Source organism: Chenopodium album, chromosome 6, assembly GCF_948465745.1.
Source record: "Chenopodium album chromosome 6, dcCheAlbu1.1, whole genome shotgun sequence".
Classification (NCBI taxonomy): domain Eukaryota; kingdom Viridiplantae; phylum Streptophyta; class Magnoliopsida; order Caryophyllales; family Amaranthaceae; genus Chenopodium; species Chenopodium album.
Window position 1 is genome coordinate 10,505,136 of NC_137839.1, and position 25,066 is coordinate 10,530,201.

General features: G+C 33.9%; 3 protein-coding genes across 4 annotated transcripts; 2 read left to right on the plus strand and 1 right to left on the minus strand.

Moving 5' to 3' along the window:
- The first annotated feature begins 664 nt into the window (after positions 1-664).
- Positions 665-6,078, plus strand: LOC145635841 (uncharacterized). Its single transcript, XM_081687208.1, has 8 exons — positions 665-819; positions 1,280-1,398; positions 1,579-1,661; positions 2,351-2,472; positions 3,492-3,659; positions 3,875-3,968; positions 5,450-5,651; positions 5,766-6,078. The coding sequence occupies exons 1-7, from the start codon at positions 804-806 to the stop codon at positions 5,649-5,651; spliced, it is 804 nt and encodes a 267-aa protein (XP_081543334.1). The 5' UTR covers positions 665-803; the 3' UTR covers positions 5,766-6,078.
- Positions 6,079-9,674: 3,596 nt separating this feature from the next.
- Positions 9,675-16,749, plus strand: LOC145635840 (rab escort protein 1-like). Its single transcript, XM_081687207.1, has 9 exons — positions 9,675-10,405; positions 11,990-12,112; positions 12,250-12,349; positions 13,168-13,206; positions 13,303-13,546; positions 13,632-13,707; positions 14,382-14,601; positions 16,200-16,280; positions 16,528-16,749. The coding sequence occupies exons 1-9, from the start codon at positions 9,699-9,701 to the stop codon at positions 16,618-16,620; spliced, it is 1,683 nt and encodes a 560-aa protein (XP_081543333.1). The 5' UTR covers positions 9,675-9,698; the 3' UTR covers positions 16,621-16,749.
- A 2,457-nt stretch (positions 16,750-19,206) lies between these two features.
- Positions 19,207-24,380, minus strand: LOC145635842 (NAC domain-containing protein 17-like). 2 transcript variants are annotated; one of them, XM_081687209.1, is made up of 4 exons: positions 24,116-24,380; positions 22,189-22,769; positions 21,137-21,584; positions 19,207-19,715 (listed from the first exon to the last, which is right to left on the minus strand). In XM_081687209.1, the coding sequence occupies exons 1-4, from the start codon at positions 24,288-24,290 to the stop codon at positions 19,342-19,344; spliced, it is 1,578 nt and encodes a 525-aa protein (XP_081543335.1). In that variant the 5' UTR covers positions 24,291-24,380; the 3' UTR covers positions 19,207-19,341. The 2 variants fall into 2 exon arrangements, with proteins under 2 accessions (XP_081543335.1, XP_081543336.1); XM_081687210.1 differs by having other exon boundaries at positions 19,444-19,738.
- Positions 24,381-25,066: the final 686 nt, after the last annotated feature.

Genomic DNA, 25,066 nt, shown 5'->3' on the forward strand with positions numbered 1-25,066 from the left:
ATTATTGATATTTAAAGTAAAACCCGATGCATTGTCTTAGCCAAACACTAATAAGGGTTTGTTCTGATTTATTGAATTGAGCTGAACTTAAATAAACTGAACTGATTGTAGCTGAACTGAACAGAACTGAATTGTTTAGTGACAAGGAAATGAGTGGAACTGAACTGAACTAATTGGAGCTGAACTGAACTGAACTGATCTGATCTAAAATTAAGCAGAAGAGAACATAAAGTCATATGAAAACTATATTCAGGGGCGGAGAAAGTATAACAATTCGGCCCTATTCACCCCGCCTTATTTTTGTTGAATTTAGAGTCTGTTCTTATTGACTGAACTTAGCTGAATTGAACTGAGCTGAACTGAACTGAACTGAATTGAACTTAACTGAGCTGAGCTGAACTGAACTGAACTAAAATGAATATTTTATAAGAGAAGAAAATTAGGAACTGAACTAAATTTCAACGTAAGAGAACAGTCTCTTAATTTATTTTTGCTAAACTAAAATCATGTTTACAAATTCTTTATTACTATGTATTTTTTCTTTAAAATTACTAATTTTTCCTAAATTAAAACTATTTTTATTGAATATTATTTTTAATTTTTCTATTGAGTGAACAGACCTGATTCCATGTTGTTCATAAAATAAAAATAAAAATAAAAAAATGTCGAGATTATTGCATAACTTGGACACTATACTACTCACCAATCAAACAGCATATCCTTCAAAGAAATACCCACTTCATCTTCATCATCAACTTCGATTTCCTTTTTCATTCAATCGTCGCTTCAATAGATTTCCAACAATGTCGTTTAACGCAGGTCTTTCTTAGTACTCATCTTCAGATATTCAACTTTAATCTTTTCATCTTTTCATAATATAAACAATTTTTAATCCAAGTTGAATTGGTTTGATGTATGAAATACCCACTAACTTTAATATACTTTTGGATGAATTTCCAGCAAATATTATTATGGTAAACATTGGGTTTTTATATTTTTAATTTTTTATTAGTTTTGTTTATGCTATGATATAATTGTGATTAGTGTGCTTCTAGTTCTAGGCTTTGATTTAATTTCAGCTTTAATTATTTATTTTGTTGGGTTTAAATTTCATTTGTTAAATTTTCAGTATGTAATTGAAGTTTTTTTATGTGAGGTTAATATGGGTTTTTGGTTTAATTTTAGAAACAATGCTGTTATTGTAGAAAATAAAATTTAAGTTGAGAGTTTTATTTGTAAAATGATTGATTATAACTCAGAAAAAATCATGTTCTTTCAGCTAACGAACCACAAGAAATAGTCGTAGTCAATGATCAAAGCGAAAAGCTGGTTGGGCTGTTACATGATACAGGATCCAAAGATGTTGTGATCCTTTGCCACGGGTTCACGGGTCGTAAGGTTTGTAACAAACAATGTATATAATGCTGTTACGACGGGTAGATTTCGTTAAATTATCTAATATTCTAATTGGAAGTCTTTCAGCAGCAACTTCATATAGCTGATTTTGGAAGAAATGATCTTTGATCAATTTGAATCATACATTGTTGTTGAATTGGATCCTATTGTGCTTGTGTGCAGGAGAACAAAAACATGGTAAACATCTCTGGTGCGTTGGAGAAGGAAGGAATAAGTGCCTATCGGTTTGATTTTTCTGGAAATGGGTATGTTGTGGTTGATAATCTTGTAAATTTCTTGGTAATAGAAAGAAATTTTCTTGGTTTTTCGATTATGTCAAAGTTCTTAGTGAGTTGCATCTAGGCTATGCTTGCTATCTTCAAAGACGTCAGAGTGGAGGAGCACGGTGTGAAAACAAAATCTTCAATAGGGGAGACTGCATAGACAATTCAAAAATATAGGACAACTTAAAGTAAAAAAATACCTGTATTTCTCCCTTCAAAATGTCACGGAGTACTATATGGTTGAACTGTCTATCATGCAAGAGTAAAATTTAACATAGATTTTAAGTTTTGGCAATGTTTTTTATTCAAGCATCTCTTAATATGGTGCTTGCAGCCTTTTATATGTACAGATACTATAAAAAAACAGTATACATCTACATTTTTCTGGTTTAATGCTTTTGTTTGGCATCGCAAAAAGGTTACCTTACCGGCTTACCCTTTTCTCTAGCATAGGGAGAAGGTTAATTTTCTTGATGAAAGAGTGGGAGCTTCCTGCCTTCTCCCTCTGTTGGCATTTCAATGTCTGTGTTGTCTTACATATATTCTCTTCAATTTATGTTTTATAATTGACAGGTGGAATATCCCTTATGTTTGATGCAATCTGTCCCAATTACTTTGCACATTATTTCTTTTTAGCACAGTCTTTAATCTTGCTTGCTTGTGCTATTCAGAGAAAGCGATGGTACATTTGCTTACGGAAACTACTCGAAAGAGGTGGAAGATATACGTGCTGTTGTCAATCATTTCAATGGGGCGAACCGTAGTGTGAGTGCAATTGTAGGCCATAGTAAAGGTTAGTTCTTATTTTTAAGAACAAAATTTATCTCTAAGAATCAGTTAAAGAACAAATTTAGATTCTTTTGATGAATTTAAATTACTTTTCTTCTCTACCAAATCAACATTCTACGATTGACATAATTGCCCTGATTTTCAGCCTATATAGCTAGTCTTCTGCTGGACTTATTATCTAATTCATTCTTCTTTCCAATCTTTCTTCTACCTAAGACAAGCCTAAAACACGGGGTGTTGGTCTTTTATCACATTGAGATGCTGCCTTTGGAGAGAAATCCAAAACAGTCAAATATATCAGGAAAATGCTAATTATTTGGATTAAAATGATTTCTACTCTGGTTTCTAAAGCTGCAAAGATATTTAATTTAGCAAAGATTTATGCTGCTATGAGTTATGAAACAACTTATGGCATACATTGCAATAATGAAATCATAAACATCTTTATGTGTTGTGCGTTGCATAAAAACTAAGCTTTACTAACTTCACAGCCTACTTTTACACCAAAGAAGAATTCAAACAAGCATAATTTTACCATGTATTTGTCCCTGTTCTCTGGAGTGTGATGACTTTGCTTTTCTTCTATCTATTTGTAATGCCTTTGCTGAATAGCATTACAGTTTGTTTGGGTAATGTTAAGGGAGGGAAAAGAAGGGAAGGGAAGGGAAGGGAAAAGAAGGGGAAGGAAGAATGATGAGTTTTCCTTCCAAATATCTCCATTGTTAAGGAATCATTTTCATAGAAGTTAATCCATCCATTTTTCTCCCCTCCAATTCCCTTCATCCTTAATTTGTTATCCAAATGAAAGATACTCCCTCCCTCCGTCCATTTCCCTTCCCTTCCTTTCCTTGTATTTCCTTCAATCCAAACACACTCTTAGGGATATGTTTGAGCTTTGAAGTTTACTAGATTTCTAGCACAAGCAATCAGGTTATCTGGATTTGTGTAAAACTCTAGGGAATGTATTAATACATCAGTGCTTTGTGTTTTTGAGATAAGTTTGCTGAAAGCATGCTCTTACAGGAGGTGATGTTGTCTTACTATATGCTTCAAAGTATCATGATATCCGCACGGTTGTCAATCTGTCTGGGCGTTATGACTTAAAGAAAGGCATAGCAGAACGTTTGGGTGAAGACTTCATGGAAACTATTGAGAAGAATGGACACATGGATGTGGAGTGTCAAAAAACAGGTATCAATCCAATAACCAAAACAGTGTCTCAGTTAGGTCTACTTTTCCCCAATACCATCTTGTATGTAAAGAGATGTGCGAAGATTGAGTTTGCTCTAGGCTCTTATTTCTGCGTGTATATTGCTTGGATTTGCTTCCCCTCTTGATACTTGTTTCAATTGTCAAAATTGAAGTCCTTGATGACATTGCCTTGACTATACTTTGGTATCTTGTAGGAAATGTATTGTATCGTGTGACCAAGGAAAGTTTGATGGAGCGCTTGAATACAGATATGCATGAGGCAGCCCTTAAGATTGACAAAAGTTGCAGGTTTGAAATAAAATATTGCTTTCTCAACCCTATTAAAAAAATTGAAAAAGAAACCTTGTATTTGATTGTTGTTTTTCATGAAAAGAGTTTCTTTTTTCCTTGTTCTTATTATAACTGCATTGTTTTCGCACACTATAACATTAAGACAAACTCTTTATTTTCATGTTGACTTGTTGAAGATATTTACTTACTCTTTCTATTCTATTTTAACTGTCACACTTTTCTTTTGTGTTTGTCCTGATTTTATTTTTACACTTTCTTATATGAACTGGATCCGCTTATAATTGATTTCATTTTTTTTTTCCTACTTTAAGTGTTAAAGTTAAGATATTTACTTGCTCTTTCTATTCTATTTTAATTGTAACTACTTAAAGACTTGAAGAAAACATGGTTTTGATTGGCAAGTGTCTATTATTCTTCAACAAAGTCAAAGTGGAGACTGGAGAGCTATACTAAGTTATCCAAGCAGGCAAGCATGAGAGGTAATCTGATTGGCTTGGGATCCAGTATGAGATGGACTTTGTAGATTCATCTCTCCCTGTTTCATCTGTCATGCTGGACTTGTTCCTTCTTTTAGGAAAAATGGCAATGAATTAGATGGAGCTTTTACATAATCATAGGGAATTCGATATAAGTGGTTTAAAGCTATGCATCCTTCTCTTACTAATTCTTGCTTATAAACTGCTCATTGAGGTAGTCTTAAATACTCTGTAGTTGAAACAATAAACATGAAATAAACACTTTTTGTACTTAGAACAAAACCTGCTTGCCATTTGTTGGATTGTCAATGAATTATTAAGCATGATTCTCATTAGTTAAGAGCCATCAGGCAAAAGCACAACGCCTTTGGAGTGTCAACAACATTTTTTTTATCAATATTTAATATTGATTGAACTCATCTATTGCCCAATTATTATTCAGACTTCCTGCATGTCATGCGTAGGTCTGATAATAATTCAAACCTGTAAATATAATAATCCATGGCTGTCTCCTGTAATGATTGTATGAGACACTTTTGAATAGCTGTAGATTTATTTTGTAATCAGTAGCATCCATGGTCTCATTTGAAAGTACTGTCGAAGGATCCAAAGTATTTTTTTTCAACTACCTCCTCTATCAATAACATTTTGGCCTTTGTAATCCACTCTCATAGTCTCATTGTTTCAACTTACAGAACTGCATTTCAGGGACATGGAAGCTTTTACCACTGATTCATCAGAATTTTCTTTGCATATCAGAGAAGCAATTAGATAATTTTTTTTTTTTTTTTTTTTTTTTGGGGGGTGGGGAGGCGCTTCTCAACAACCGATAAGATATCTTTTATGGGATGTGCTTAAGTTGTTGTGTTCATGAATGGCTTTTTGTTATTCAAAAAAAAAAAAAATGAATGGCTTTTTGTTTTGTAATGAAATTCTAGTTTATTTTAAAGGTACTGCTATTTCAATTTCCTAATGATCTCCTCTCTGATCATATTTTGTCAGGGTGTTGACTGTTCATGGAACTGCTGATGAAATCATTCCCGTTGAGGATGCATATGAATTCTCTAAGATAATACCGAACCACAAATTGCACATCATTGAAGGAGCAAATCATTCTTTCACTGAGCACAAAGATGAACTAGTCCCAGTCGTCATCGACTTCATTAAGTCGTGCATGCAGCAAGACAAAGAAATCTCTAGCTAGGTATGCTGTGCTTATTATTTTCTCTTGATTGGCTAGCAATTTTTTGTTTGTATAATTGTTTCTCGAGCTCTGAAATGGTTGCCTTACATGGGTTCTTGCACATTTCTTTGACAGGATTAATCAAGCAGATATTTGTTCTTACAGAATTCCTGGATCGCAATGGTCTTAATATTCATGATAATTGTTCATTGTTGTGCATATTATTCACCCAAAAGATTAAATTGTCGAACAGTTTATATTAGCTGCTCCCAACAGTTCTTTATGGTATACTTTTGTTGCCAAAATCTATGATAGCACACATAAGACATAACAACCCTCTAGGCTTTAGTATGGGAGCTTTGAGGAAATTGTAGTCTAAGTGGTCCTTCATGACTATTTTCACGTTTCGGAAACTCAGTTGTGGCCTACACTTTGTAGTTTCTTCTAACTTGGAAGTTGTCATGGTCTCATGATGAAGGCAATGTCTTCTTGCTTGCTAATGAGACATGCTTCCGATCGTTTGCCGTTCAGTTCCAGTCCGTTGTGATTTGTGAAGTACAAAGCAACAAGAACAGCTAAAATCCAGAATGGATCTCATCTTATCAAAGTATGACTTCAAATGTGCATATCCTTTTTGACATTTGAGGTTGATTTAATAGGTTAATGAATTACTCCCTCCGTCCCATAATTACAGGCAAATATACTATTTTGGGTGTCCCAAAATGTTCCTCCTATTACTAAAAATAACACTCAATCATTACTTACTTTTTCACTTTTCCATACAAATTACACACATACCTAAAAACTCATTACTTACTTTTTCACTTTTTCATACAAAATACACACATACCAAAAAAATCATTACCTACTTTTTAACTTTTCCATACAATATTCTCTACTTTTAATCAACATTCTTCACTTTTTAGCTTTTTCATACAATATTCCTCAACTTTTTCCATCCTCCTTAAAAACCGTACTTTTTAGAGTTATTTGCCTGTAATTATGGGACAGAGGGAGTAGTAAGAACTATTGGAATACATTAAATATGAATGAGAGGAACCACATCTATAATGTTGCAGTTGATGCTTACCTTGTGTAGGAGTATTTGATGATGTTATAAAGAGTGTCATCTAATCAAAGAATCTAAATCTAATTAGGCTATGTTCACTTAAACATTGTTGTTGAACTTTTTTTTTTTTTTTGAAGGCATATTGTTGGTTGAACTTAAATTATTGTTACTCATCTAAAATTATTTATACTGATTATCTATTATATTTCTTCTTTAAATTTACTATTTTTTACTAAATTAATATTAATTTTACTTAATATTTTTTTTACGGTAGAGTGAATAGAGTACTTTCTTGTGTATTTTCCTTTTCCATATTTATTTCATTTATTTGTTCTTAAAAAAAAAATCTTTGGTTCCCTAACAAATGAAACATAATACAAGAACGACGTGCTCCGCACAATACTAAGGGTTTGTTCACATTTACAGAACTGAATTGATTGGAGCTAAACTGAACTGAATTGAGTTGAACTGAATATTTTATGAGATAGGGAAATTAGGAGTTGAAGTGAACTGAAATGAAATTAAGTAAATGTGAACATGCCCTAAATGGAAAATGTGCAAAATTTCAAGTTAAAAAATGTAAATATGCAACCGATAAAAATATAATGTACGTAGTAATACTCGGGAAATGATTTTGACACACCTCTATATGAGAGCATAGTTTTTATATTCTTCTCATGTAGAGGTGTGCCAAAATCAATTAGTGGTGTGGCAAAATCAACTTCCTAATATTCCTTACGTCTCTATTTATTTTACCTCATTTGACTTTTTGCGGTATCCACCGTGTATCTTAGAACGCATATAACTTCATTTTTATATGCGTAAAAATTATAAAAAATTGATATTAATAAAATATACAATGAGACGAATCCAATAAGACCTCACTTGACTATATTATCTCTTATAGATTAATGAGAATTTACGGCCAAAGATTTTAAAATTTGACTCAATTATTTGGAACGAGGCAAAAAAATAAGGGACAGACAGAGTATTAGCTACTATGACTCTAACAATGATTTTTGTCTATTGATAAGGCCTCGTTTGGTTGCATTTGGGAAATAGAAACATATGGAAATTATAATTCATGGGAAGTTAATGTTCCAATGAAATGCTAAAAACATGTTTGGTTTATTAATTGAATTTCCCATAAATTAATTTCCTATGTTTTATTTTGTTAACCTGATGTATTTCTCATGTATTTTGACTACCTTAACTACTTTTTGTATAAATAAATATATTTTTCAATTTTTGAGGGTAAAATTGTAATTTTATACCAAGGTATAATGAGGTAAATAAAATTCCCATGTTTTGTACAGTAGGAATTTTATTTACAAAGGAAATTCAACTTCCCACATATATGTCAACCAAACAATTATGCATATACTCACTTCTCATGAATTTCTATTTCCACCATTAGTAAAGTGTAATCAAACAAGGCCTAAGTTATGCTCAATTTAGATGATCTGAATTGATTTTATAGTCTCATTACTAAGCATTTGATTTGATCTAATATAATCTAGTTTTAATCTTACACTTCATACTAAACATAAAGTAAGTAAATATTAATTTTTTTAAAAAAAATCTTGAATCTTAAAATTATTTAAAGTGGTATTAATTTGAGAAGGCATGACAAAATCACGCGCCAATTGGTGTGATAAATGTTAATTTTACGGGAAATTCTACATAGTGACCTCCAAGATTTTATTTTTCTACGTGGAAGACAAACTTTTTTCCAACTCTCTTTAGTGACACCAAGTTTTGATTAATTAAGCATAGTGCCCAAACTGCCCATTTAAAGGTTTTATGGCTAACCTTTTTAATTTAAAAGATTAATCTTAGATTTTTTTTTTTTATTAAAAAAGTTATTTTATAAACAATAAATTTTATATAAAAAACAACCTTATCACCAACCCAGTCGCCACCACCTAGCCGAAACCCTAACCCCACAGCTGCCCCTTACGTCGTTCGACCAGACCAACTCAATCCCACCCCTTTTCTTTCCCCGATTCGACCCCCTTCCTTTCCCCCTAATCGGAATGAACACCCTCCCCTTCCACCCCTGCACACGAGCCAGCTACCCATTCAGCCCCCACCTCCCTTATCCTCTTACCCTGACTTTCGCGAAGCCCTCATGTCCCCTGGTCGGCAAGGACCACCCCACTAGTACCCCAACTTTCTTCTTGCGAGGGGAGAGGAGGGCTAGGGGAAGGTCGGAGTTAGGGGGAAAAGGGGGTTGATGCGAAGATCTGTTTGCCGACAGATATGGTGGTGGTGGGTTTTCCTTTTTTATAATTATTATTGATTAGTATAATCATCAATCAATCAATCAATCAATCATCAATAACTGTATACTAAAAGACACACCAGCAATGACACGTGTCATCTCCTGGTGTGTCTTTAGTTATTTTTTTATTTATTTTTTTTTTAAAAAAAAAATCTATTAATTAAGAAAACAAATTATTTACAAAATAATATTATCATATTCTATATTAATACATATTGATTATTATATTTAAAATAAAAAGATTTTACAAATCTTTCTAAAAAAAATTGGACTACTATAAACCAAAAATCATTTTTGTAAAATAAATTGTGACATGTATTATAATAAGAAAAAATATAGCTCAGATTTTTGCCTACTTTTGTTTTAATTGTGTATTAGAAGCTACAACTAAAAAATCACTGTATCACATACTTTTATTATTACTCGTTACTCGACTAATATATAATTGTAGATAACTGTCCATTGCATGGCACGAGATCTAACCTAGTTTAATCAATTTTAAAACCAAAAAGTTAAAGTTAACCGTTTTAATTATTTAATTAAGTTATCTTATTCAACAACTCGAAACGTTCGTTAGTTTTTTACCTTTATCTTTTACGAGAACCTTTTTTAAGTGTTATACCTTAACCGACACAAAACTATAAATAAAGTTGACTTGTTGAAACTCTGTTAGTCTCTAAAATAACTCCAATTGTTCACTCATCCAATAACCACCATGTCGGACTCTTCTTCACCACAACCACCGCCGGAATTCCCTCCGGTAGATCCAACCAACTTCGACATAACAATAATCGGCACCGGACTTTCTCAATCCATCATCGCCGCCGCCGCCTCCACCGCCGGAAAATCCGTCCTCCACCTCGACCCCAACCCCTTCTATGGCTCCCATTTCTCCTCTCTCTCTCCTCCCGAACTCTCCTCTCACCTTCTCTCTCCTCCCCTTCAACCTCAAACTCCTCCCATTTCGGAAGAATACGACGTCGTTTCTCTCTCCTCAAAGTCTCTGTACTCCAATGTTGAGATCCCTCCTTTTCCGGCGGAATTGGGTGATTGTATTCGTAGATTTTATTTCGATGTTTCGGGTCCTAGGGTTTTGTTCTGTGCTGATTCCGCCATTGATTTGTTGTTGAAATCTGGGGTTAATAATTATTTGGAATTCAAGGGTGTTGATGCTAGTTTGATCTATGATGTTGAGAAGAAGGGGTTTTCGAGTGTTCCGGGTTCGAGGGCCGCCATTTTTAAGGATAAGAGCTTGAGTTTGATTGAGAAGCGGACATTAATGGAGTTTTTTAAGCTTGTTCAGAAGCATTTGGGTGGGGAGAGTCAAGATGTTATTTCCGAGGAGGATTTGGAGAGTCCTTTTATTGATTTCTTGAATAAGTTTCGGTTGAATAACAATCCTTTGAATCAGAAGATTAAATGGTAATTCATCTTTTTATTATTGTGATTTTAAATTGAAAATATCTTTGCTTTATTTTCTAGAATGTTGGTAGAATTTGTTTTGAATCGAATTTGATGTTCGGAACTCATGTGGGAACTGGGAAGATTAGAGCTGATCATTGCAATAGATAGTGTTGTCTAGGGAATCATATAGATGGAATGTAGCTAGAATTCTTGTTAAATCGAATTTGATGTTCCGATCTTGTATGGGAAGATTAGAGCTAATCATTACAGTGGAAATTGTTGTCTATGATATAGAAATAGATTTTAGCTAGAACTCTTGTTAAATTGAACTAGATGTTCCGAACTCATTTGGGAAGATTTGAGCTAATCATTGCAGTGGAAATTGTTGTCTAGGGTATTATAGATATCGATTTTAGCTAGAACTCTTGTTAAATTGAACTAGATGTTCCGAACTCATTTGGGAAGATTTGAGGTAATCGTTACAGTAGAAAGTGTTGTCTAGGGAATCATACAAATAGAATGTAGGTATGTAGCTAAAATTCTTGTTTAATTGAATTTGATGTCCTGAACTCATCAGGGAAGATTAGAGCTAATCATTACTGTAGAATGCGGTGTCTAGGAATTTTAGAATTACTGTAGAAAGTAGATTGTAGCTGGGACTCTTGTTAAATCGAATTTGATGTTTTGAGCTCATATGGGAAGAATAAAGCTAATCATTACTGTAAAAAGTGTTGTCTAAGGTATCACAGAAATAGAATGTAGCTAGGATTCTTGTGTAATTGAATTTGATGTTTGAAGTTGTTTGGGAAAATTTGAGCTAATCATCACAGTAGAAAGTATTGGCTAGGGAATCATAGAAATAGAATGTAGTTCAAATTCGGATTAAATTGAATTGGTGATCTGGAATCGTCTGGGAAGATTAGAGTCAATCATCAGGGTGAAATGTCCAAATTTTTCATTTGATGTGCATTGTATAGAAGATAAAAGTAAAGTTAAGACTTGATTGAATACGGAAAAAGTAACTTTGGTTTAGCACTTCAGGCTAAAATGGAGAGGACTAGGCGTTGATGGTTGAGACACTTTAAGCAGGGAAGTTTTGTGAGCCAAGTTTGGAGATTTAAGAGAATGCGGATTAGAAACTCTCATGAAAGAAGTGGAGGGCCAAATATAAACATCGAGGGCTAGTAATTTTAATTAGACATGATGAACTTCTACTAAACTTCACCAAGAAGTTGACTAGTTGAGAGGAGATTAAGTCCCTTTTGTCCTCTAGATTCACGTGTTTCATAGCAGTACCATTTTTTTAAGCTCAAAATAATCAATCTAGTTGGTACATCTTCTCATCTCCTCTGCCCCTTACCATTGTCACTTTGCAGTGATGATTTTTTGTTATCCATTTGCGTTTCCTTGTTTTTTGTTTCTTACCTTTAAGCTAACTGTACAAGACTATTGATTTAAATTAATTTTTATTGTAATAGTTACTCATGCTTCGTATTACTGTTATGTAAGATGGTGTTATTAGTCGAAGTTGATTCAACATTGGATATGTTTGCTTGTCTGTCTATACAATGTACTTAATGACCTTTAACTTTTATCTCATAGGATTATCTTGTACGCCATAGCACTTGCAGATTACGACCAAGAAAATTTAGAAGTCTGCAAAGATCTGCTCAAGACAAAGGATGGGATTAATCGTTTGGCTCTGTATCACTCGTCCATTGGAAGGTGAGCATTTGTTATATTAACATGATTATTGATATTCATATAGTTTTTCCTTTTTCCTTATTCCTTTTCTGTTTGAAATTGACAAAGGCTAAAGTTTTGTTTATCTACCTGTCAACTATCTTCCCATCCTGTTTAAGATTCCCAAATGCCCCAGGTGCTATGTTATATCCTATGTATGGCCAAGGAGAGTTGCCACAAGCTTTCTGCCGTCGTGCTGCTGTCAAAGGATGCATATATGTAGGTGCCTGAGAGAATTACTTAGAAAGTCTTGTCTTGGTTCAATCATTGTTTTACTTCCATCTACATGTGTTGTTTCGTTCCTTTTTGACATAGGAGTGGACCTTCCGATTCGATAGAATACTCTTGTGACTTTTTGAAATGTAACAAAAGTACTGCCTTTCCCATCTTTTTTATTTTTATTTAAAATATTTTGCTGTGAATGGTAGTCAGCTATCTATTATAGTATAATGAAAACATCTTATTCTGAAAATGTGTAGGGATAAAATAAGCATAAGACATCTTTTTGTATGGGTAAGGCCAAGAGCCCAAGAAAACTTCTTTTAAACTGTGTAAGTGAGAATGGTTGCCTAGCACCCCCCCCCCCCCCCTCCCCTTTAATGGCCTTGTGTGTGAGCATTACTTTTAGACTTCATCTGTATAAAGACTTTATCTTTATAACCTGTATAACCAGGAGCTGGCTTTCCATTCTAAGAGGGAACTTCAAAAGTCATGTTGGCTGGGAAATTATAATAAGCTGACAATTAAAATCACTTGAGTGATGAAGTTTGCTACTAATATCTTGCAATTATGCAATAATTTTATCATTCATTGACCAGCTTTGATGATATTATTAAGATTTTTGTAGATGTTTTGCCCTTCATTTAGATTCCTAATCTGTTGAATTACCATGAAACCAAATTGAATTCATTTCATGTCCATGTTAATATTCTTCTCTTGTTTTAACATGGTGAATTTGATGCAATTCTCTTCTGAAGGTGAACTTTTATCATTTTAGGCTTCTACTGAGCCTTTTTTTTTCTTTTTAAATTTTACAGGTACTAAGAATGCCAGTAACAGCTTTGCTTGCAGATAAGGTGTGAAATGTGATTGTTAATAGCTGTTCAACCCCATAGCACGTAGGATATATCCAGATAATGTGACAAGTTTACTTTATATTGTTGATACTGCAGGGTAGTGGTCTTTATAAAGGTGTTAGATTGGCTTCTGGTCAGGATATCTTGAGTCAGCAATTGCTTATTGACCCACAATTTGTAGTTCCTCAAGCTTTGACTTTGTCTAAGCCGGATGGTTTACAAGGAAGTTCTCAAAATTCCATCCCAAGAGATATAAAAAAGGTGGCTAGGGGAATATGTATTACTAGAACATCATTGAAGTCAGATGCTTCAAACCTTGTAATAGTATATCCTCCCAGATGTAAGATTTGTAGATGCCTTATTTGGTTCTTATATATAGTTTTAGGGGGGATTATAAGCTTACTAATTTATTTTTATTTCTCTAGCTTTGTACGCTGAGCAGACAACATCAGTTCGGGTTCTCCAACTGGGCAGCAATTCAGCAGTGTGCCCCGTGGGCATGTAAGTTTGGAAGCCAACAAATCTTTGTCTGTCTCTATTTAAAGTATTCCTGACTCCAGAACTTTTCTTATGAGATTGCTTGTGGTCTTTTATTGGTAATGCCACACCTTAACTGTGATAGACATTCGAAGTCAAATTTTGATCCCACTAGCAAATAGTGAGATCAGGGACTGTTGAGAAAATGGAAACCAGTTTCTCTCTCTCTCTCTCTTTTTTTTTTTTTTTTTTTGGGTGATGGATGCCAATATAAAACAGTCAATTATATGCTTTTTTCTTCTTGTTTCTTGGAATGTATTATAGCATCCTCTCATTCTGCAAATGAAATGATAATCCTACATTCCTACTAGAAATTTGAGAACCTGGACAATCTTAGAAAATATATGTGTTTATCTAAGATATAGACCAGTTGTAACTTGTCTATGATTTGCATTTCTTCTTTTTTTTTTTTTTTTTTTTTTTTTTGGGACAGAGACATGTGTAGCATCTCTGATTCTGCTAACTAATAATCTTAGATATTTAAAAATGTTGGGCGTATGAATACCATTGTGTTCTTGTATGTGTTTTATGGTCTGTCTGATCTAATCTTTCCTTCCGTATCTTCATTGCAATGTACATGTGGAAGAAATAAGAAGGAATTTGCAAATGACTCGTGTTGCATACTTCCTGTTCAACAGGTTTGTTTTGCACCTCTCTACTTTGTGTGATGATGCCAGCCAAGGGAAGAAAATTTTAAATGCTGCAATTAATACTTTATTCGAGCAACCTACATCCGGAAGCTCTGAGTTAAAGGCTCCAGAAATTCCTGAAGATAAGTTAGTAGATCAGAGTGCAGTTACAGAAGAGGAAAAACCAGCATTGGTGTGGACTGCCTTATATGTCCAGGAAATTATAGAGGTTTGATTGCTTCCCTTATAACCCACCTAAAGAAAAATGAAAAGATAAATTGGTGATTTTATTACCTATTTTCCTGCTCTTTAGGCTCAACCAAGTCATACTTTCTGGAAGTGCATTCATTTGTGTTGCAACTTTTAGATTGAGCTATATTTAGTAGTGGCAATACTGGCAAAACTTCTTGGTATACCATGACTGGATAATCATAAGCTCATGGCTTTTATTTTTGCTCAAGGCTATTCCTCATGAAGGTGCCTGTGTGCTATGTCGTTCTTGTTCAATGCCCTATCCAGTCCTTATGGTCCTGGTCATTTCTTATTGGATCAATGCGGAATTCACATCATTGTGGGAATAGTTTATATATTCTACCAACTTAATGGATTCTTCATTGTTCATGTCATTTGGATGATCCTCCTTAATTTTCTTTTATCCCATAGAACATGAAATTCTTTTGCTAAAGTCAGCAAAAAATGGCTTGGATTATTACGCAGACCGCCCACCAGGTACTAGTGCTTGTTATTCTCAACTTAGACATGGTCAGGGGAGACCCATACCCCATACATGCAGCCTTGCTCTCACTAGTCAAAGGCTGATACTCTGTTAGAGAAGCTGTCTCCTAAATTATATATGTAAAGCAATAGCCATTTGGAGAGAAAGTGCAGCTGTAACAGGCTAGCAATTGATGCATGTTTCTTAGTCCCCCAACCCTTTTCTGTGAAAAATAGGGGAGAACAGTTGTTGCCTAGGCTTACAAAGGCAATCCCTTTTTTATTATTATTGTAAGCGGAGGAATGGCCACAATAATAGAAGATGGAGGCAAGGATAGAGGAGATAATTTGGGTGATGAGCATGAGATTGATAATTGCTGGTGCTGGGTATAGAAAGAGAGAGGGGGGGGGGGGGGGGGGGGGGGAGGTTTCATTTGCAACAGATATGCTGTGTGGTGGGATGCTTTTGTTCGGATCGTTGATTTGAGATCAAGCATTTGGCCAAGTGAGGTAGGTATGAGATTGATAATTGATGGATGTTTCTGAAGTTCATTGATTAATACATCAAGGTTTTGAGCAAGTGAGGTAGGTATCAACCATGATGGCTGATATGAGACTAGAATGCTCTTCTCCCCCTCTATATCTTTTAAGTATGTCTCGTGCTTCTGGAGTAAATAAACTGTGGTTATAAGCTAGAGATTTGGGGATTCGTTTTTTTTTTTTTTTTTGGTTGTCTAGTCATTTTGTAGTCAGTACTCAGTAGCATCTTCAGCATTTCTTCTGAGTAGCGAAATATATTTGCATTTACTTATTTAAGTATTACTACAGTTAGGGAACTTGCAAGTTTCAAGGTTGTGATGGTCGTTGTAGCTCTTCTAATTTTTGTTCCTATTATCCTGTGAATGATATTTGGATATGCACAAGATAGATATGTATAGATTTGATGGGTAATTATCATTGTTCTCTTTATATGTTTTAAGTTTTATAAAAGCCTGCAGTTGATCATTTTGGTTTTCTGTTGCTTTGTGTCTTTTATCTATCATGATACTTAAACAAGGTTTTTGAGCAAATTCCGATAGGTGACAATTAGTTTGTATCCATGCTTCATTGCAGGAATCAGTGTCTACTATCAGCAGCAGTCCCTCTCCTGATGGAAATTTAAGTTATAATAACCTCATTGACACTACAAAGAAGGTATGTTAACTCGATTTTGTGCAGTGATACTTGTGCAAATCAACTATAGAAGATGCATCTACAATTTCTTGCAACTAGACCTTGTTTGGCCTTTATATGATTGCAGTAATATCTTCAGTTCTTCACTGCTTAAATTACTGTTCTCTGGGCTTTTGCAATGTTGTGCCAAGATGGGAATTCCCTTGGGCTTCCATTTGAAGGAAATTGAAACCCGAGTGTGCTAACTTTGTTAATATCTGGTTTGCAGATGTTTGAAAAAATGTTCAACGGCGAAGGATATTTCCCAGAGGAAGCCTCTCCCGAGGATCCTGACAACGTCGAAGACCTTGGTCCTGAATAGTGGTTAATCATATGAGAAAACTAAACACAGTTGTAAAAGTTAGTGCATGACTAAAGGAATTTTATTGTTTATGAATTATAAGGAAATTTGCTTGACCACATTGTTCAAACCATTCCCATATTCTACCAATTCTGGTTTGTTGTCATCTTAAGATACTTTGCGCTATTGCCAGGAAGAACAGTGGAACACTATGATGTTGGCTTTGAAGTTCAAAATCATTAATGACATACCAAGGAGTTATCTTTTAGCTTTGTAAAGAGAGAAAAGCTCAAGTATCAAGCAACCGTAGTTACCCACATCTTCATGTTTTCCGGCGAACACTAACACTTCTTCTCCGGCTAGGGAATTGCTAGTTTACCCTCTTCTACGGCTAGGGAATTGCTAGTTTAGTAGTTTTTTCTCATTTAATTTTATGGACTTTTTATTTACTTATTTATTTATTTATTTTGAGTTAATAATTCAGAATGTTAATTTCATATGACTCCAACTATTTTTTCAACCATGTTATTCTACTCGTAATTATAATGACAATATATATTTTTTGTTAGTTTGCATAGTAGTATTTGTATTTCGCCGTATATTTAAGTAACATCTTAAAAGTGTTTGATTTATGATAAATAATTAAAACATGGGTAAGATTGGGTATTCTAAAATTAGCCAATCCTTAGGTATGGATGTAGAATCCATTCCATGATTAAACCAAACATGAGGTTTTCAATCTATACCACAAATACACCCTAGTTTTTAATCTATTCCACTCAATACTCGTACGTTGAACCAAATGACCCAATAAGGTATTCCCTATCCTTGCCAAGTCTAGTAAAAGTCGTATTACATAGTAGTATTTTTCTGTTCCTTGAAGACTTTTTTAATAAGTACACTTGGTTCACCGAATCTTAGATTCGACTACATTTGGATTCAACCCAGGTAGCACACCTGGCTTATAGTGGGTGAGTCTCTCAAAAGAGTTTTCTATATTTGCTGAGGCTCAAACTCAAGCCTCCCATTTTAGTCAACTCTTGTTATGAATTTTTCACTCAAATAATATATCATACACTGAACCCAAAGTTGAGCAAGAGCAAGCCCAACTTGATCACCTTTGTTAACCAAATGGGACTTTGGTACATATTTGACCTGTTTTCGCCAGTTGTCGCCTGACGACCTATTGCTAGAGGTTATATAAACGGAGGGTTGAGAGAGATTTAGAAGTGTCTCGCAGGGGTAAATTGGTCATTTCATGCGGGATTTAAAATTTGTCATTTTAAATTCAATGGTACAAAATATAGTTTTAGTGGTATTTAAAAAAAGTTCAAATGTCTAATTAGGCTGTCAAATAATATCATTACAGCTCAGTGGTACAAAATACACTCCCAGTGGTACTCAATGCGGTTTTAGTGATACTTATAAAAATCCTCAATGGTACAAAATATAATTTCAGTAGTTGTGGTCCCAATATTTTTTGTCGTTTTTGCACGTGAAATCATTTCTGAATCTAAAGGTGGGCCCTACCTCACCTTTTTTCACTCTCTCTATTATGTTGTGAGACATTTTATGTTGTGAGACATTTTATTTTGTCTCATAACCCTTCAAATGTACTTCCTCCTATTACTAACGTCGTTACTTCAACGTGTTAAATAACTTCATCCTAAAAATATCTTAAAAAGAAGAGAGAAATCAAAGAAAATAGCCCATCCGATGTCATTGATGGCTCGTAGATGATAGATTAAAGATCCTACTTTTCTCCAAAAAAAAAAAATGAATGAAAGTATGAAACCCATAAGAGCAACTCCAATGGTTGTAGCTAGGGACTTGCTTGCGATTTCAATAATTTCCTATCTACTAGCTTGACCATTGGAGTTAGAAAACTCAATTAGCTTGGGAATTAAACTTGTCAAAATTAAAATGCAAATAACACCAATTAAGCTATTTTCATGTATATTCTATCCAACAAAAACTACTAGCCAGTGATAATTAGCTTAAAAGCTTATATGACATGACAAGCTAATTCTTGCCATTAGAGTTGCTAATGAGCCACCTTCTGCATTCTACAATGGAGGAATGAAGGAAGTTGACGATGAAGTCAAATACCCATAAAGAACCTTGAGAAACAAAGTTAATGAGCAATCAATCCATATCCACCATCATGTTGCATTTCCCCTTATATATCAATCTCCTCCATTAAAGTTGCTTGTGAACCGTCCATTTCACTGCCATATTCCGAAAACCCTATGAAAATTGAAGAAGTAAAGGGCATGATTAACCCTTAAGGGTAGGGTTTATTGTCCGTCTCCATTGAAGCTACTCGTGAGGGTTTAAAATTTTTATTACCGGGGAAGAAGATGAAGTTTATTACTCACAAATGAAGAATGCAACGTCCAACTAACGACTATTATTTGAATGCCACTTACATGATTGTGAAATAAAAAACCTATCTGTGAAATGACAAACCTATCACTACAGTTTATAAATATAAGACCAACATATCCCTTGATAAACATACCAAGTCCATCGTAGTGATAAACTTGAATTTTCTCGTTCAGCAGACAGCAAGCTAAAAAAAATTAATGGTTTTTCCTAATATTCAGATTTGCCTAATCATCAACCATATGTATAATAACTCCAGCAATTGCTGAATACTGTAAATTACAAATTTACTCTCACAATTCTCCTTCGGTTCCCACACATACATACAATTATGAGGGCTCCAAGGGAAAATAAGTTTTACAATTTCATGCGACAATGTAATTTTCCAAAGGCACTAGCATTTGAGCCAATAAAGACGCATACTACAGCAAATAAGGCAGCCAAAAACGAAAAAAAGAAGTATCCTTTCAATCTTCTTCCTGCATTTGTACTCAAAGATTTACTATTGATACTACCTGAAACTGCAGGTATGATGATTTTAGAACTCATCTTTAACCTACTAAAACTAGACATCCGCTGAAATGACTTGTTCAACAAGGCGCTATCAGCCGCTGATGCTGGGGCAGCAGGTATGGAGTCCACAAATGACCATAAAGAAGACCAAGATTGAGAACTTTCAGCCTCCTGATTTTGCTTTTGATTCGAGTCAGACATACCATCATATACAACACCTGATGGACATACCCAAAAACCTCTAATATCAGCAACAATTAGTCTTTCTGAACCAATCAATTACAAGCAACATCTCCATTTCACACACACCCACGCCCAACAAAAAAAAAAAAAAAAAAAAAAAAAAAACCAACTTTGAATTTTCCACCACTTGAATGATGAACTAAAGGAAAAGGTTAAGAAATTGAAAAGTGATAATCCTTCCGTTCATTTATGTTCTATATAGAGTACTATAAGCACACATTTAAAGAATGTAAGTGGGTGTATGACAGTTGAGATAAATAAAAGAGAAAAGTAAAAAGATAGGTTTGTGAAAAGAAAAAAAAAAGGTTAAATCAAGTAATAGAGTGTGTGGAACGGTATATATTGTAGAGTTCAGGAGATAAGATGGTAATAAGGATAAGTCAAATATAGAACAATGCAAAATGAATAAAACAAAAAATGAATATGAACTATAATAGTAAGCGAGTATAACAAAACGAAGTATGTTATAACTAGTTGCCATAACAGGTTTGACTAGTTTATATTAGAAACTTGATTAGCTGGTAAAATAACTGTTTGAAAAGAAGTGTGATAAAATTAGATAATAAAGAGCAGTTATTTTGTTGCTTAAAAGTATGAAATGACAAATAGAAACTTTCTGTGAGTGTGAAGACATGATAAATTGAAAATATTGATAATGAGATGTAAACATAAATAACTTAAGATAAAATAGTCTTTTTATTGTAAAATCTTCTATTTGAAAAAGCTCCAAAACTAAGTTCATAAAAAAAGCTCTTTACCAAACAACCAAAAGAAAATATATTTTTTAAACAGCCAACCCTCTATGCTGATCAACAACAACAAAGCTTTAGTTCCAAAATAATTTGGGGACGGCTAACAAGAATCGTCACAAGGAACCGAGCATAGCAAGACAATTGATTGAATGTAAGTAGGCGGAAAAAGATGTGTAAAGCGAAAAAACCAACTAGGATATACAAACTAAATTTAAGAGTTTAAAAGATTGGAAAAAGGTATTAAAAGTAAAGAAATAAAGAAATAAATAAAAAGGAAAAAAGGAGTAAAACACATAACGGTTTGAGACAACTTTAACTAAGGAAATAAGTAGAGGTTGATTTTAATTTGAATAAGCTGATTTTGATCAAATAAGCTAACATTTTGGCAAACTCTCTTTACCAAACAACCCCAAAATCTAACTAGATAGTAACTTAGATATGACATACCACCATGTACAACACATTCAATCTCCATTTCACTATACAGAAAACACCAACAATTTTCCACCCAATTGAATGATTAAATGAATATTGACTCATAAGGGTTAGTTTGACTGGTCAAAAGTATATAAATCCAGTCTATCTACTTAAAATAATACATCATGCTAGGTTGAAGTGTTAGCATGGAAACTGCGAGTATGTACCTGTGGATGGTACTGTGGAGTTGACGACGCATAATTTCGGCTCATAAGTCCACGTCTCACTAGCTAATTCACTTACTTGTGAATGTGACCCATGGTATTGATAAGGCACTGTCGGATCACTAGCTGCCACTTGATGTAATATGGCATCAGCATCATAATACAAATCAAATTCACCCAAACCATCTTCCATTCTGAAGTGCGAATTCCCCTGGATTTCTCCATTAGTAGGCTGTGAATTCTGAAGTGTAAATTCCCCATCTTCCATTCTAAAATGTGAATTCCTCGAGATTTCTGCGTTAGTTGGCAGTGAAAGTGATGTACTAAGGCCTTGGGCAGGTCCTGGACTGAAAAGATCATCCATCTCGATAAAATCATCTCCTCGGAAAAAGGTACTAACTTCTTCAAACGATTGGTTCGTCACCAAACTATGCTCTTCTTCACCAATAAACTGAAACATAAATAACACGCAATTTCAGCATAAAATTTATATAAAAAAAAAAAAAAATAATAATTATAAAAATAAATAAAAAGCAGACTTCAAAAGCCAAGCTATGCTATAATTATGGTGAGAAGCTAAGGTACATTCAGTAACAAGTACATTAGGTTATAATAACATATACATTAAACAAACTATTCAGGTTTAGTGCTAAATGAGAATTGATATAGTGTGTGATTATCAAGCCAAATGAGAATGATCTTTGCAGGTGTACCTGACATGCTAATCACACGGGTCCATATAGATTTTCAGCAATTATATTTATAATTAAATCCTTATAATAAAAAAACACAGACACAAGGAGCGAGAGTAAAGTCAAAGGATTTCTAGCGCCATTTTGAAGCTCCATGGCAACTTTAGTGCTTTACGTTGATATAGGGAGGAGAGTAGGAGAGACAAAATGGGGGGCTGATTGATAAATGGAACAAGGCTAGGTTCTTTTTATTTAATCTTTAAATTATACCAAATAGCCATTAGATTTAGTTGATAATACGTTATAGATAATTCTCACAACCCTCACAACTAAAAATCAGCAACGATGGAAAACACAACCAACCTGAGACAGAGCTTGATCAAAGTCGTCGTCATCATTTAGTGGCAGTGGTGCGGGCTCATTAAGCACACCGTTCAAAAACTCATCAATGTCATTCACTGAATTATCTACCTGAGCATTCTGACAAATATCAATTGGAGGAATACTGACCATCTGCTCGGCAGTATAGAGCTCGTTGCAGTTGGACGTGCTTTTAGAGTAATCATCTTCAGGCCAATCTTCCTCCTTAAAAGGGGCTCCATACTGCTCACCGTTCTTAGGACCTGCACCACTCTTCTTAAAGACCTTATAGATCACATAATAATCGTAAACATTTTTGCACCTCTTCAACTCATCTTCCTCTAATACGTACTCGTGCATAACCCAGTCTGTGCGTTTGCCAGTAGGAGCACGACCCAGGTAGAAAACTAAAGTTTTCTTGATACCAACATTCCTGGCATTACAGGTAATAGGACGGTCCTTTCCGGTTGCTTTCCAATAGCCTTGTTTAGTAGCTCTGTTCGACCTTGATCCATTTGGGTACTTCCTATCCCTGGGGCTAAAAAAGAACCACTGCCGATCCCCATTCTTCAGTAAAGATAGCCCTGCACCCAAATTACAAAATGTCCTATTAATAACCAGTAGCTCAATGCACAAGAAATTCATGACTTAAACAATAGTCTATTAACAATGTGCGCAAAAACAGTGATATCATCAAACTCAGTCAAACCATGACATCGATGAAAACTAATCTATTCTCATAACTAGATGAAATAGCAGCAGTATTGCTAAATGACTTTTCGCACTGCAACAGATGTTTGTCATGTTATTAAAATTAAACCTATGAACCATCTACAATCTTTAGTAAACAACATATAAGATAACCATCACCCCGCACACACGCAAGCACTAATTCAAGATCTCATTGACATAACATAAACAACATTACCAAGTCACATAACTTCCGCTAAGAGGTGATCTAATAATTAAAACCTATCAAAGATGAGAAACCCTACAGCCTACACATAATTACACCACAATAAATAAAAAAAAAACGGAGTAACAAAATCACTATATTTCTTAGTAAACATTATAAAAGATAACATCCAATATTAGACATTTCGGTCAATTACACCATCACCCCCAGATACAAATTCAAGATAAGATCAACATAACACAAACAAGATCAAAGAAATACCCACCAAATCGCATAAATTCCGATCAAGATGAGAAACCCTACACATAATTCAAATACAATCAGACAAATTAATTAATGGCTAAGTTTCTAATCAAATTTAGGGGAAAAAAAAAACAAAAAACAAAATAAGAGGTCAACATCCCGAATCAAGAATCAACAAAGAATCATCCATAATCAACAAATCTTCCATGTAATCACATAGATCGAAAAAAATTAAAAAGTCAATAATCATGAAAAAGAAACAAGATCATCACACCGCGTAAATTTACAACAAAAAACCCTAAATTATATCAAGATTCATCATTTAAAAAATAAAAAAGATAAACCCTAAATGGAATCAAGATTCATCATAAAAAAATAACAAAAAACCCCTAAATGAAATTCAACAAATCTTTCCCAAAATTGAACAATCAACAAAAGAAACAAGATCAAAGAAATACCCACAAACAACAAATTTTACAAGAACCCCACAATTGAACAATCAACAAAAAAAAACCCTAAATGATATCAAGATTCATCATGTAAAAAAAAAATCAAACCCTAAATGGAATCAAGATTCATCATAAAAAATAATAAATCAAAATAAATAAATAAACCCTAACTGAAATTGAACAAATATTTCACAAAATTGAACAATCAACAAAAGAAACAAGATCAAAGAAATACCCAAAAACAACAAATTTCACAAGAACCCCAAGATTGAACAATCAACAAAAGAAACACAATCATAGCATGAAAATCAAAAAAACGTACCAGGTAAATCTTCAGGTTCGAACTTGTAAACATCAACTTCAGCGATAATATCAAGCTTCAAAGAACGACGAGAGACTTTGCGTTTGAGATAATAGAGGATTAATTCTTCATCAGTTGGATGAAATCGGAACCCAGGTGGCCATACTTCGTTAGCAACAGAAGAAGAAGCCGCCATTGATGTTGAAAGTGGAGAGTAGAGAGAGAAAGTAAAGACTAGAGAGTAGAGAGAAAACAGAGAAAAATATAAAATAAACGGGAAAAAAAAATGAAAAGCGGTAAAAAAAAAATAAGAGGGTGTCAATGGAAAGCCCTTATGAAGGAGAAATGGATGTGGTAAATGACTGAGTATACCTTTTCGTGTGAATTGCCAGCTATTTTTTTTTTTTTTTTAACAAATTATAGTCAAAAGTTTTCTTTAAAAAAAAAATGGGTAAGGGTTATTATATTCTTATAGTTGTTAAAAAAAAAAAAATGTTATTGTGTATCCGAGACTTGTAGTTTTAATATTACTTTGTTTCATAGTATTTACAATAATTAGACATTTTTTCTCCCTTTTAATGTCAAATCGTTACAAATAATATGAAATGGGGGTAGTATAAGATATTTCAAAAATAAAAAAATGTATGCTTTAAGAATATACTCTAATTTTTTATGTACTACCTCTATTGGTAAAAAAAAATCTATGGTTATAACCTGCACACTTAGAAAAATGTATTATAATTATAATGTGGGGGTAAATGTAAGAAAAAGGAACTAAGGGTCTGTTCTCTTCAGATTATTTTTAGTTCAGTTTAATTCTTAATTTTCTTCTCTCATAAAATATTCAGTTCAGTTAATTAGAACAGGCCTTAAAATTAAAGAAAGCCGACATAAACTAGTCCGCCGAGGGTAAAGTTAAATAGAAGAGTTTTACTTTGTAATACTGACATAATAGGAAGAGAGACGACTAAA